This window comes from Prenolepis imparis, unplaced genomic scaffold, assembly GCF_030444845.1.
Source record: "Prenolepis imparis isolate NDT839.2.m4 unplaced genomic scaffold, iyPreImpa1.0 SCAF_12, whole genome shotgun sequence".
Lineage (NCBI taxonomy): Eukaryota > Metazoa > Arthropoda > Insecta > Hymenoptera > Formicidae > Prenolepis > Prenolepis imparis.
In genome coordinates, this window is record NW_028141170.1 from 9,715,044 (window position 1) to 9,730,239 (window position 15,196).

At 39.0% G+C, this 15,196-nt stretch overlaps 1 protein-coding gene and 1 long non-coding RNA gene across 4 annotated transcripts in view; one reads left to right on the forward strand and one right to left on the reverse strand.

Annotated features, from left to right (window-relative positions):
* Gukh (NHS actin remodeling regulator GUK-holder) overlaps positions 1–15,196 on the forward strand; it is a 199,329-nt gene that overhangs the window by 171,710 nt on the left and 12,423 nt on the right. For 2 of the 3 annotated variants that reach the window (XM_083051088.1, XM_083051087.1), the window contains 7 exons: positions 5,756–6,006; positions 8,255–8,421; positions 9,027–9,227; positions 10,065–10,640; positions 11,712–12,159; positions 12,594–13,491; positions 13,788–14,084. In XM_083051088.1, the coding sequence (XP_082907214.1) occupies positions 5,756–6,006; positions 8,255–8,421; positions 9,027–9,227; positions 10,065–10,640; positions 11,712–12,159; positions 12,594–13,491; positions 13,788–14,084 (2,838 nt within the window). Of the gene's footprint in view, positions 1–935; positions 951–5,755; positions 6,007–8,254; positions 8,422–9,026; positions 9,228–10,064; positions 10,641–11,711; positions 12,160–12,593; positions 13,492–13,787; positions 14,085–15,196 lie in introns of those variants that run through there. The other variant, XM_083051089.1, reaches the window with a different exon arrangement.
* Positions 1–15,196, reverse strand: part of LOC145943526 (uncharacterized) — a 37,797-nt gene that overhangs the window by 7,956 nt on the left and 14,645 nt on the right. Inside the window, exons 7-8 of the long non-coding RNA XR_014426532.1 lie at positions 10,924–11,110; positions 10,791–10,834 (exon numbers count right to left, since the gene is read on the reverse strand). This is a non-coding gene — a long non-coding RNA (uncharacterized LOC145943526). The remainder of the gene's footprint in view (positions 1–10,790; positions 10,835–10,923; positions 11,111–15,196) is intronic.

Consider the following 15,196-nt stretch of genomic DNA (forward strand, 5'->3'; position numbering starts at 1 on the left):
TCTTTCCATACTATATTGTCCCACGATTACCATAATTTTCAAGGTAAGTTCTAAAGGAAAATTCTCTCTGTGTAATATTTGCCACTTTTTACTATAAAAGAAATGCGAACCGATGGGGAAAAAATATTAATTATCATAACTAAATTTTAGATATCTCTATATTACATCTGAAATTGAATTACTTACAGTTAGCTTACAAAAGATTGCAAAAATTTGTGTTTTACAATTTGTTCTCTCATTTTAACTGTGTTTGCATCTTACATGGAAAACAAATATTAGTTACCATAGCTAATATTGTTCTCCTATTAAAATCAAAATTTAATTATCGTGTCAAATTTTAGCTGTAGTAACTAATATTTTTAAACTATAATTTAATAGAGAATTCCCCATTAAATTATAGTTAAAAATATTAGTTACTATAGCTAAATTTTGACATGATAATTAAATTTAATATAGGGATAGGTATATAATATTAACTATGATATAGCTAATATATTTTTTTTCCATGTAAGATTTCGCAAACACAATTAAAAAGAGAGAACGACAAATTTTTGCAATCTCCTGTAAACTATTGCGAGTTGCTAATATGACTATTATGCAATTGAAATATGTTTTCTAGAGAAAATATAAGAATTAATTACTTAATGCCTTTTTATCTTATTTTAGCGAAAATTAAAAATCGCAATTGATTCGAATCAATTAAAGTACAAAATTGATATTTTTATCAATAAAGCTTATTTAAAAATGAGAAAAAGAAACGTTTGCACGAAGATAATAATTTTTTAGGGGAATCTGAAATGTGCTGGAACGGAGAGCTTCGGTTTCAGCCTCGATTATTCGCGCTCGCGATTGCAAGAACATCACGATGGAAGGTCGATCCTCCGCTCGTCCGCTCGGAAGGTTGTACCCGGCCGTGTAGTTATGTGCATCGGCTTCCGAGGTTACAGACGGTTAGTAAGAAATACTCCACGGACGATTGTATCGAATCGGACTGCGGCGAAGTACAGGCGGGTCTTTCTCCCTCTCGCTGATAGCGGGCCGCACGTACTCGCATCACTCTGTTTATATACTGTGGCATAAATGTGCCCGGAGCAGTCGTGCGATATTACTACCTTGCCTCGTAATGAACCGTTAGCTTTAACTCTTAATGCCGAAGTATTCCAGAAGCCATTTGGAGCGTGTATGCCGAGGAATTGATAACATAGAATATTCGAAATTTCGAAATTTTTAGCTAAACTTATACACAGAGAGATGTTTCTCTTAGAATTTACTCTGAAAAACATGGTAATCATGGGACAATATGGTAGAAGATTAATATATATCACAATAAAAAATAATGATATGTATCACAATAAAATATAAAATATATTTGATTAATTTTACTAAAAGTATAGTAAAATTTATTAAAAGTATGGTAAAATTAATCAAACATACTTTAAAATTCTTTCCTTACCATATTGTCCCACGATTACCATGATTTTCAGGGTAAATTCTAAGAGAAAATTCTCTCTGTGTGTACACTTTATCAATCTTATTCATTTTCATAGATCCAAATTTTAAAAAAAAATTAAAATTAGTTTCAGTAAATTAAAAGATTGTATAGAATTCTTCTAAATTTATATAATAATTTTAATAAGAGAGAGAGAATTGTATATTGTGTACAAGATTTTTTTATTTCTCGACAAAAATATAAAATTCTATGGGTGTGTGAAGTTGGCACCCCTATGTTATGCTATCATAGTTCTGTTAAGAGTTCTGAGTAATTTAGAACCATAGGAAGAGTTCTTGATAATTTTTAGAAATAGTTCCGGTCATTACGATAACGAAAATCAGTTTCAAAAAATAGGGGTGCCAACTTCACATTTTTTTACACATCGAGTTGTAATATAGTTTTGAGCAGAGTTTTAAGGTTCTTTTAAATAGTTATATAGTTCCTGATTATTTTTTTAAAGAGTTCTGCAATTTTTAGATAAAAAAACGTACCTATTTTAGAAATATCTTCGATATTGAAAGTATGTTTTTTTATCTCTATAAAAATTGCAAAACTCTTTCAAAAAATAATCAGGAACTATGTAACTATTAAACAATTTAAATTTACTCACCTCACGGTTGCTCCTTTGTTGCCCGATGCCTCCCCGGGCCTCCTTCTCGTAAAAGTTTCGAAACACTTGCATTCGCGTTATTTTTTTTCGTTCGCGACGCGCGGCGACGCCCGGGTTTTAGCTATCACAATCTTCGACGCGTTTCGGTAAAACGCGAGACTCGCGAGAGCTTATTCGCGCGCGAATAAAACCGAAGCTCCATTTTCGCGTCGCCGCTTTTTCCAAGACCCACTTTTCGTAGGGGCTTATCGAACGAAGATGATCAAGAGAGCGACTTCGCCGCGACGCACTCAAGTCGCCGAAGGATGCAGCGAGACGAACATTGAGCGCGATTCACGATCGACGAGATCAATTTCACGTGTGCGATCGCGATTACGATGTCGGTACGTGCGACGCGATCGGATTTATACGATAATTAAGACGCTAATTAATACACTCGTCCTTTCGCGGACCGGCAAGAAGCGCGTGACCATTGATCACGGACAACCGAAGAAGAGCACTGGAGGTGGAGCTAGACTGGCACTGCCAGGTTCGGAACGCGCAACGATACGTCGCGCCGAGTCGTAGTGGTGGGGCATTGTAGGGCTCGCGACGCAACGTACGTACGAGGATCAGCGAATCACGTCGCGATTACATGCCCCCACCACTACTGGCACTGCCAGGTTTGGAACGCGCAACGATACGTCGCGCCGAGTCGTAGTGGTGGGGCATTGTACGGGTCGCGACGTGGGAGCTCGGCGAATCACGTCGCGACTACATACCCCCACTACTACGACCTGGTAGAGGCATGTATAGTCGCGACGTGATTCGCCGAGCTCCCACGTCGCGACCCTTACAATGCCCCACCACTACGACTCGGCGCGACGTATCGTTGCGCGTTCCGAACCTGGCAGTGCCAGTCCACCTCCAGTGCTCTTCTTCGATTCTTCGTGATCAATGGGCGCGCGCTTCTTGCCGGTCCGCGAAAGGACGAGTATATTAAATAGCGTCTTTGGTGGTTAATTATCGTATAAATCCGATCGCGTTGCACGCGCGAGATTGATCTTGTCGGCCGTGGATCTCGTTTAATATTCGTCTCGCTTGCGTTCTTCGGCGACTTCAGTGCGTTGCGGCGAAGTCGCTCTCTTGATCATCTTCATTCGATAAGCCCCTGCGAAAAGTGGGTCTTGGAAAAAGCGGCGACGCGAAAATGAAGCTTCGGTTTTAGTCGCGCGCGAATAAGCTCTCGCGAGTCTCGCGTTTTACCGAAACGCGACGAAGATTGTGATAGCTAAAACCCGGGCGTCGCCGCGCGTCGCGAACGAAAAAAAATAACGCGAATGCAAGTGTTTCGAAACTTGTACGAGAAGGAGACCCGGGGAGGCATCGGGCAACAAAGGAGCAAAACCATGAGGTGAGTAAATTTAAATTGTTTAATACTTTTATAGTTTTATGGTTCCTGATTATTTTTTTAGAGTTTTGCAATTTTTAGAGAGATAAAAAACATACTTTCAATATTGAAGATATTTTTAAAATATCAAGTTCTGGTGAAAGACGTTAGAGTTCTGAATCGTACTCGTTAAGACAAGAAAAAACGTGAAAACCGTATGGCTCTAACTATTATAATATATATATATATTTTTTTTTTAAATCAGGAAAGATTCTAAAATTTTCTAATTTATAAGTTAATTCATTTTTAGTTAGCTCCGTAATATTAAAAGGCAAAGCTTTACGAGGTAGATCGCAATTCTGTGAAATAGCTTTTCACAGCATCGGAGCGCAAATCGAGCGTTATTAGATGCGCCAGCGAATTCGCAGGAGAATCGAGACGGAATTCTAAAGGGGTGCACGAACCCTATCGCGTGTCGGACCGATGATGATTAACCCCCCTCGCGGTATTGTGCGAAACAAAACCCGAACAACGGGAGAAAACATAAGAAGCACGCGATAATAGAAGCACAAGCATGGCGAGAGAAACGTGTATTGTCAAATCACCGTATACACGTTGCCGGGCGAGAAAAACTGGCTAAAAAAAGTCAGCAATTAAGGATCCCTCTGAATAACAAAACTAATTGTCGGTGAATACAAAAGGTGTTTACGGGATTTCATTGTTCTTTCACGATCGACGACCACATCGGCGAAAAAAACGCAAGTCAGACTCAAACTATGACTCATCCATCATCCAATTCACATATATTTTAAATATATATATGAGTGTGTGTATAGAGAATCTTGGATAAAAGTATCAGTATTAAACTATAAAAAATCCAATTAAAAAGAAAAAATCAGGAAATATAAATGATTATCAGGAAATAATAAATAAATATGACAAAATTTTGCGCGCGTTGTTAATTAATAATGAAAAGAATTATTTTGAAAATGTTGATTAAAAAAAAAATGAACTTCAAGATTCATTATTATCTATTATAACTTGCTTGTTTTTCAAAGAAATTGTTATTTCATAATTCGCACGTATGAGATCATTGTCCCTAGGCGTGTAATTGAAAACATTAGGAAGGGCCTCATTGTCGGAAATTAAGGCCCCGGCGTCACGGAAGAAACCGTTTCTGAAAACAACCGGAAACGTCGAATCAAGCGTGCCCCTCCGAAGCGCGGGTGGCATGAGTTAGGTTTTTTTTACTGATTCCTGTGCGCCTGCATGCGATGCGGTGCAAGAAACCGTGAATGGAACATGTTTACAGTTAAGATATGTCAGCGGCGTGATATCACCCGCCACACATGACCGGCAAAAAGTATATTACGGAGTTTAAAACGCCGCATTATGGGACGGCCATGGGAGAAAAAAGACGCGCCTCGTGAACGCCTCTTTTTGATACGAGGCGCGCGAGACATTCTTTTTCCTCCTCATCGTTACTCGACCGTTTTTTTTTATTTACTCCAATAAATCTTTCTTCCTGTTCTTTTATTTTTAGAAATACCGTACGTGTTTGCAAATATTTAATCCACGCGAATACGATCGCGAATTGTCTTTAATATAAGAAATATAAAAAAGTTTTGTGACACAAGCATGTGTTTGTGCAATATTTAATCATAAAATTAAGAAAACATATTCCCACCCATAATAATTTGTAATATCTTATATATTCTTGTATATTATAATTATACAGAGAGAGAATTTTCTTTTAAAATTTATCCTGAAAATCATGGTAATCGTGGGACAAGGTATGGAAAGAATTTTAAAAATATGTTTGATTAATTTTACCATACTTTTAGTAAAATTAATCAAACATATTTTATATTTTATTGTGATAGATATTATTATTTTTTATTGTGATAAAAATATTAATCAGAGAAATTCTTATAAAATTCCACCATGATTTTCAGGGTAAATTCTAAGAGAAAATTCTCTCTGTGTATATTAAAAAATGATTTAAGAAATAAGGATAATTTATTAAATATATAGAAATGAAATAATCTCAAAAGAGAGAGAGAGAGAATTCTCTTATAACTTATTGCGATGTCTTGGGGATAAGATATGGAAATTACATAAAGGAAAAAGATTGATACTCTCATTATGCGCGATGTCTCGGGGGTAAGATATGGAAATTATATAAACACGTGGCTACATACACACGTAACGATCTATAAAATCGATATTTTGCTCCTTTGGCGACAAGCCGATAGTTAAACTCCTCGTATTCTTGGTGTTACAGCGGAATCGGATATCTGCACTTTCGCGACGAGAACGGAACATTTTCACGTCACGAATAAACCATCGACGAGACTGTTCACGGCGGACACGAGGCCGAGAGCCCTGAGGGAGCTCTACGAGCTCGCTGCCATAGTCGCCGTCCGAAGTTTGGATTCCTTGAGGAGGGATGGCAGCTCGATGGATATGTTCCTCTGTACTCCCGTCCTTGGTAAGAGACGACGGGATCACAGCCTCGACATCGAGTCCAGAATCGTAAGTTACATTCCTCTATCTAACTTTCTATGAAAACGCGTTACGGCACATTCCACCAGTTGATATATACTTCTCTTAACTTCTGCCCTCCATCGATTTTAGCAAATAGATTAACATTAATTTTCTTAAATTATAATGTCATCAGTGTATCGCCTAATGTAGCAGTTAATTTTTTTTATTATTTGGAGAATATTATAAAAATTACAAAAGTGTTTATCAGCGATAATCATAATTAATCCTTTAATACTCAAAGGAATATAGGTCACGAGAATCTTTTATTTATCCTGAATTTTAGATTGAATTATATGAATCTGCACATCAGCAAAATGCATATTTGAAATTTATAAAATAGATCAGTTTTATTAGGGATTAAAAATTAATGTTTTATAGAATGTTGTAACAATTTTGCATGCACTTTGGCATACAATGAGATCTTTTTATCGAGTGAAAAAGCGTACACAAGCAACGCATTCATACGTATATTTTCTTAATGAATTACGTAACGATACTCGGTTTATCGCCGTGATTACACTGTTCCCGTTGACTTTGTGAAATGCGGAAGAAATTTATAATATCGAGTTAAAACTTTGGTTAATAACGAGTGACCGAACAAAGAGAGAGAGAGAGAGAAAGAGAGAGAGATCACAGTCAGATTTAATAACGCTCGATCTGAGACATTAGCTCTGAAATGCCAGGTAGAATCAAATCTGACCCCTTTGCCTACTTAATTCAATGTAATTAACTTTCACCGTGTAGGTAATTGAAGAATTTTTACGGTCGAACTCCGTTTCTTTGAAACAGTTCACTAATTTCCCGAGAAATGCTTTTTCCCCACTTGACGTTAAATCGCAAACGGTGGTTAATTTTTTTTCTCTGAACTTGAACTGACATTAAACTGGTTCATATCAAACACGAAGATTTACGATATAATTACAACATATGACAGTAATGAAGTACTTAATAAGCTGAAGAATGTAAGAGTTAAAAACGACCTTATCTCTTTGAAGACAAAAGATGACTTTCGAGATAAATTGATTAAATTCAATCAGATACAAATTTCTATGTAAAACACATAAATCTTTTTTATGTTTACTACAACAGCTGTTTTCTTAAATAAACGCAAATTGTACGTCTAAAATGACAAGTAATTTTTTTTTATTAATTCACATTTAAATTAATATTTCCCACCTCGATTCTGTAACTTACAGTCAGTCCAGTTAAAATGATGTAAATAGTTTTGTAAATAGTTTTATAAATTTTTTTAAAATTCTTTTTGGACTTACTTTCTCTCTTCTACTTCTCGCTTCTTCGCGGAGATACGCGAAATTAAGACCCTAACAATAGCGATACGGTCGTTTTCACGGACCGGTCGCGAACAAGGGCGAGTGCATCGTGTGGAAAAGTTAGCAGACGCTTGGAACTCGATCCGTTCCGTATTCCGCGCGTGAAACTTGCCCGGACGACGAGGTGACATCACGACAATGGTTAACACCCACGCGCGTAAAATATCTCGCTCGCTCTTCTTCCTCCTCCGCCGCGGCGTCGAGTTTCTCGCGAGGTGAATCGCGGGAGGCGACCCTCTTGTCGCGGAAGGAAGAAAGGAAAGAATCATTTGTTACACGCCAGGTCGTGTAACAACATCAAGCAAACCCGTACAAATTAGCACAATTTTTTTTTAAGGTGGCATAAAGAAGCAAATTGTATTTTTTCCAATATTATTGGTTATAACTATTTAGCTATTTAATTAGGCTCAGTTTTGAAATAATAAAATGAGATAGTTGTATTTATAGTACTTCATATAAAATAAATTTACATATATTTAATAACATATCTATATAAAATATAATCATAAAAAAATCAATAACTAATATAATTAATAAAGAATATCCTTTGTGAAAGAAAAGAAATGTTTTATTTCTTTTTTTCTCACAATTTATTTTAAAATAAATAGAAATAATAAAACATTTCTTTTTGATCATAAAAGATATTCTTTAAATATTATTTATTGATTTTTTTATGATTATATTTAAAGATTTGTCATTTATTAAATATATATTTTATGAGACTTATCTAAATCTCTGTGATAAATTTATAAATATATTCTCTATCTGCATTCTCTTTCTTCAAAAAGATAAGTTGGGCGATATTGGGTAATTATACAGAATGGCGTAACAGACCGTGCAAAAGAAGGTATCTTATATAGAGAGAGGGCGGTGACTTTATTGCGCGTGTTATTACGCTGTTGCAGCCGGCTGCTATCGAAGATCTGCGAAGATGGACATCCGCCGAGGCGCTCGGCGACGTCACCGTACCGCCGGACTGCTCGTCCAGGATTCTGGGCGACACGACCAGCGACGATGCCGTCGATCACAAGCTACCCAGCCCCGAGGAACAGGTTCAGGCTATCGCGCTCAAGTAAGCGGTTTATCTCAATACATTGGATACATTAGATCGTCGATAGAGAAGAAATGTGGAAATAGAGGCCGCGTAAAATAGAGAAATCTTTACGCCGATCGAAATTATGATCAATGATTGATTTGAAAGGATATTAAAAACATTAGCATATTTTATACACTGCCATCTCTGCGTTAAATTTTTATAGATTTTTATTACATATATAATTTAGAAAGAAAATTATATATTACAAATTATTAAAATTTAACGCAATGTCGTATAAAACAAAGAAATTATCATCTTCGAATCTTAAGAAATCTCACATTAATTCCACTTTTAAAAAATTAAAAAGTGGAAAAATTGACCATAAAAGATTCAAGAATAAAAAAATTGCTGTTTCCTTAAATTATTCATAAGAAATTCAAAATTAGAATACAAAATCTTACAGAGGTATCTTACAGATATCTTCGTAAGTTCATATAATAGGTCTGTATAAGCTAAAAGTCTGTCTCCTTTATGTAGTTCGATATGTCCTTTCCCCGACCCACATTCAGTTTTTGTACCCCATGACAGATTGATGATCTCCCTTTATTGTGATCCCAAAATGTACGATGCTTTCATCGTAGATTCCCGGCGGAAATCGTGGCGGTGGATGTGAGCGGACGAGGTTTCGCAAGAATGTCGATGAGGAGGAAGTCCTTGCTGTCAGGGCCAGAGACTCAGGAAACGGCGGTAAAAAGGAGATCGCGGCCACGCAGACCAAGAGGAAAGAGACGAAACACGATCGCTGGTACCGATCAGAAAGAGATTCGACAAGCTATTGGAGGGTTAGTATTTATTTATCATATTTATCATATCCTGCGATTCTTAATCAAAATATTTTTGAGAGTTTTTTCTGCATACCTTTAATATCTCTAATTATTAATTAAAATACTGCTTTAAAACGCTCCATTATGTGCCATTTAGTGAATATGAGGTGAGACTCAAGAAATATATACAGAATATACAATATGCAAGATAAATATAATATATAAAAAAGTCTTTTTTAAAAAGTAAGAACATGTTAAGTATATACAGAAAAAATTTTGCATATAATACACGTAGATATTTAATGGAATAGATCGCCCACCGAGTGTTTCGTCCTTTCAACTTTTACGACATAATAAATATAATATAAGGGAGAGGAATATATATTTTGCTCTCATCTTATCCGTTTTATCGCGTAGCAATTTTGTTAACTAGTAGAGATGGACGCGGTTCCGGAGATCTATACCTCGAAAAAGAGACGGCGATTTGTTACGCTCGATAAAGCTCACTCATATTTTCGCAGTCGTTCAAGCACGAAGAATCTCCCGTAACTCTACCTTTGTACCTTCTATTGCCGCGATAATACTCGCGGATCATCTCCGTATCGTTGTCGCGCGATATCGCAATCTCGATCAGTCCAAGACCTCCCACGAGGTCCCTGCCAACTCGACTATCAAATTGAAATACACGCGGATGATAAATCTGTCGTAAAACCCTACATCGCGATTTATCCAATTAATCACGACGCGATCTCTCGCGCAATAAACTCTCCCTCGCTTCTAAAAATGCGAAATCGCCCTCGCTACAGCACTCCTACATCATGTACGCATCGTTGAGAGATAATTTATCGCCGACAGGGAGACGACTGGCGACGAGCCCGAGGAAACGATGCCAAGCGCCGCGTCGAGAGCTCATCGCTCGGTTAGCACGGACCTCCTGGGCGCCACGAAGAAAGACTCTCCTACGGAAAAGAAGTCGCACTTCAACACGCTCAAGGCTTGGGGCATGTCCAGATTGAAGCTGATCAGTCCGAAGTCGAATCAGCAACAGCAGCAGCAAGAAATACCGACGACGATCAGCGCGACGGAGAGATCAAGCGAGCAGACTCAAGGCCAAACGAGATCGCCGGAGGAGATCAACATCTACGAGACGGTGACCACGAGACGTAGGAGAGATAAATCGCACGAGAGGAAGCCCAGTTCGTCCAGCTCGAGCGGCAAGAGCACGGCGAGCATACCGGTGTCGGTGCCGAGCACGGACAACAGACAGCCAAGCGTGAAATTGCGCGAGAGCGCCGCTCAGAGAAGAGAACGACGAAAGGGCAGCAACCGCGACGACGCCCCGCACTCGAGCTCCGGGAACTGGAGCGCCTCCTCCGAGAGCGGAAGGGCCAGCATAGGTAGCGAAACCACCACTACTACGCATCAGCCTAGGTAAGACTTTCACAGAATCTAAACCCATTTTGATGATTTCCAAGACATAGCTCAATATTAATTTGGACACCTTTAATAGTTCCAATATATTATATACACCCCCCCATTATCGCTATAGAAATGTTATAAAATAAATAATTTCTCACTCACCGATACGTAGAATACCGGAGTTGTAGTACACAGCACACATTGATCTGAAAACAAAATATTCAAATTATGCATATACATGTGTGTGTCGAATATCTCATAAACAATGTAGTTTAGAAAAAATGTTTTTATATACCTCACACAGTTGCTCCGCTGTCGCCCGATGCCTCCTCAGGCCTCTTTCTCCTCTCTTGGTCCTTCGTAGCACTCACGACACTCGCGAAAACACGAATAATTACGATCGCCCGACACTTTACACGGCACTCCCGACACGCGAAACTTTATACGGCACTTTCGACACGACGCGTGAATCGCAATGCTACCTGTAACAAATAAAATACATACATATATTAGAATATTAGAATAATCTTGTTATTTCGCATTATAACATACACAATATAAATATAAATATGTAAGCTAGAATATTTAATTAGCAAATTTTTGCTTTATTAATATTTTTTTGATAGAAATCAGCTGATTAAAGCGTTAATTTGTTAATTAATTTTTAAAATAATAATATGTTTTAAATAATATATTACAATACTTTTAACTCAATTAATATTTTTGACAGTTATCAGCTGATTTCTGTCAAAAAATATTAATCAAAAATAAGGTATTATAACATATTACTATTTTAATTTTTTAATATATTATTATTTTAAAATTTAATTAGCAAATTAACGCTTTAATCGGCTAATTTCTGTGAAAAATATTAATTGAGTTTAAACAAACTTTATATTATTTTTTTTTAAATATAATTTTTTTACATAAAACTGAAGAATGGCGCGCGCGTAGCGCGCGCTTGTGTTGTTCTAGTCATAAAAATTATAATAAATATAATTTTTATAATTTATTATAAAAATTATTTAAATTATTAAAATAATATATAATAAATTTAATTATAAAAATTATTTTATAATCCAGATCAACGACGACAGCTTCGATCGGCACGTCCTCGACTTCCCTAAATCACATGAGGCGACTCAAGGGAAGAGACACCTCGGCCTCATCCTCGGTAACCTCCGAAGGTACCTTAACCCCGGATATCATACAGGATATCACGGTGGTGCCTTTCTCCGACGACGGTGAGACGTCGTCAGTGTATTCCTGCGACACGGAGGGATATTATACCTCGTTTCACATGGATTCAGGTCTGAAAACGCTCAGGGAGGAGGAACCGATGCCGCAGAGTCCTTTAACCAAAACTAATGACATCGGTTCAGACCCTACCTCGCCAATTGTCGAGAACGAGTACGAACTATTTGGCAGAGGCTCGACTTCTACGACGACTAGTTCAGCCGGAACGGTTTGCACCGCGCTTTTGGCACCACTGCCTCCGGAACGCAAATCTAGTCTCACGGTTGTTGCTATGGTAAGTTTAAACTTTAATATTCCAGCCTTAATATTCTAGCTCTGACAAAAAATTAAACTGAACGAATCAAATTTATCTTTGCAATGAAAAAAATTCTATCAAAATGAGATAAATAATAATATTTAAATAATTTAATAATTAACATCAAATAGCAAATTGATATTAATTATTTAAATAATTATTATTTAAATAATTATTATATATAATATATTATTATATAAATAATTATTATTTAAATAATTATTTATACAATTATGAAAATAAGATATTAATTATTTAAAGAATTAAATAATTAATATCAAATAGCAAATTCTGGGCTTTAGATAAAATAATAATATTCATGTATAAATTCTATTAAATCTTTTAATAATTAATTCCAATACTCTTCTAATATTTCTCAGTTCTATTAATCTATTTTAATTTAATTTTAACAGGTTCACGGTCAAAATCAAAACGGCGGCGAATCACCCGATAGCGGTCACAATACGTCCTCGTCTCCCGTCGAGTCTGCCTCGAGTCCTGCCTGCACCGGACGATCCTGCTCCGAGTTCGAGTACTCGGAGTCCAGCGATCTGGAGGGCTGCGAGCGAATCGAGAGAATCCGCTCGAAGACGGCGATCACGACCAGCCGAATTCCCTCGATGTGCGTAATCACGCCACCAGTGTCCGACGACGAGCACGCGAGAGAGACAGAGCAGTGCGAGAAGAAGACGAACGAATCGACCAGGAGAATCAGCCTTCAAAGTGGCGGATCGGTGCTGATGTCCGCCACCGTTGGCACCTCCAAGATGGAGGTGATCAACGGCCAGGACAAGAATCTGTACGCCACCGTACAGGTGTTGCCAGCAATCGCCAACAACGACAGAGCGATCGCGACGACGAGCCAGCCGTCGTCGTCGTCGATCAAGATCAGTCCGCTGAGCGGCGTCCTGGGCAAACTTCGCGGCGTACTTCCGGGCAAGAAGCACGCCACGAAGAACAGCGCCGTGCAGGAGCTGTCGAACGCAGACTCCGGCGACTATGTGACCATAGCCGACGTGAGGAACAACAACGACAAGCGTCCCGCGGGTCTACCTGCGTCTTCGTCATCGTCATCGTCATCGTCATCATCAGGCATGACTGCCGTCCGACCTACCGTTACCTATGCCAATTCCGACATCTTCAAGAAAGACGCCGAGTATGTGAGTCTAAGCGAATTGCCAAAGAAACCGGACTCGTCGTTGGAAAGGAAAAGACAGGGCGCCCGAGTCACCTTGGATTCCGAAGGCAAAGTCGTCTACTCGTCCGATAGTTTGAAAAGGAGGAAAGGAGCGCACACGACCTTCAATCCAGGCATGTTATTTTAATCATTCGACTATCAATTTATCGTCTAATAAAAATCTTCCTTTAATCAAACATTTCGAAATTTAAGCTCACATTTTTTTTCAAAATCTTAATAAATATATAATGGACGTTAATTATTAAATATAATATTTATATATAATATTATATATTTATTATATTATATATAATTATATATAATAATATAATAAATAAAAAATAATAATTGATAGATGAAATAATTAAAAAATTCATAGATATAATAACTTTCACGATTTCCTGCTTTCATGCAACGCGTCGCTTTTCAGGCCCTTTCGTAAGGGAAGGAATATCACCTAGCCCTTCGCCGTTGCTGCATCGCGCGACGCCGAATGTCCGCGCTGTCACAAAGAGCGGCGACGTCGTGGACGATCCGAACGTTCGGGCATCCACGCCGCCGACGTCGCCCCAGCTGGGCAAGCTGATCATTCGAGCGGCGCGGAGTCCGGATCGCGCGGCCAGTCCGGATTACGTGCGCACCCCGGCGACCGTGGTCGGTCCCACAAACCCGACCAGTCCCCACAGACAGTTCCGCGGGGCTTACGTCAACGTGCAAGGCGACGAAGGTAAGACGTCCAGCACTGACGAGCACCGCGATTGCACTGGCCGCACCGATAGATTAGAAGCACCACGCACTGCGATCTTTCCTGCATCATCGCGCGTTAACGACGAGTGCGCTAGACGGCAATCTGGCAGTCCGACCCTCGCTCTTGCGCCGAATAACAAACCGGACGGATTCGTAGATAAAGGGGTTAGTCAGGGCGGTTCGCAGGTAGACAGGCAAACGAAGCGCAAATCCGATCACGACGAGAACTATCCGCCGGCGCACAATGGCGATGCTCACGAGACGAACGTTCGCGCGATCGCTCCGTCCAAGGTCAACCATCCTGTCGTCCTGAATTCTGCGAATTCGCGACTAGACTTTGAGAAATCGGGTCTCTATGCAAAGACTATGAAAGTAACCGGCAACACGCCTAAGTTGGGTAGGAAATTATTGGTCTCGGATCTCGATACTCCGAACTTTTGTAGGAAGAGATCCGATTATGATAGTCAAAATAAAATCGAAGAGAATACAATGAACAACTTGGAAACTAGCGATAAAAACGTGACGACCGATTCCGCGGAATTAGATAATCAGAGTGCGAAAAAGAAGTCCGATCCGACGCGATCTGGCGATAGGGTGGATCGCAAGGTGAAGCGTAGCGAGAGCTATCGCATGGCGAACAGTCCGATCATGTTCATCAAGAAATTCTCCGCGAGCAGCCAAGCGGAAAAGTCGTCCAAGATCAGCAGGACGCCCTCCGAGGAGCTCCAAGAGGAGCTGCTGAGAGAGAGGATCAACTATCCCGAAACGGTTTCTAGTCCGGAGCCGCGGGTCAATAGCAATGTGACCTTCGAGACGAAGTTAACGACTTCACCCGTATCTATCCAATCGCTGCCGGCTAGTCCTAGACCGAGAGCTTTGGACTTAGAACCTGCTAGAGTGCTCAAGTATTCTGGTAACGATACGGAAATCTGGTAAAAAACGCGTTATCAATTCAGCAATACTATTTTTTTTTTTTGGCAATACCGATATGAAGCTAAAATAATGAAATTAACAACTTGATTCCCACTTCTATCTTATCAAGGTTGACGAAATCAAGGACTTTAGAATTTAAAACTTAAGCTCGGCTAAGTT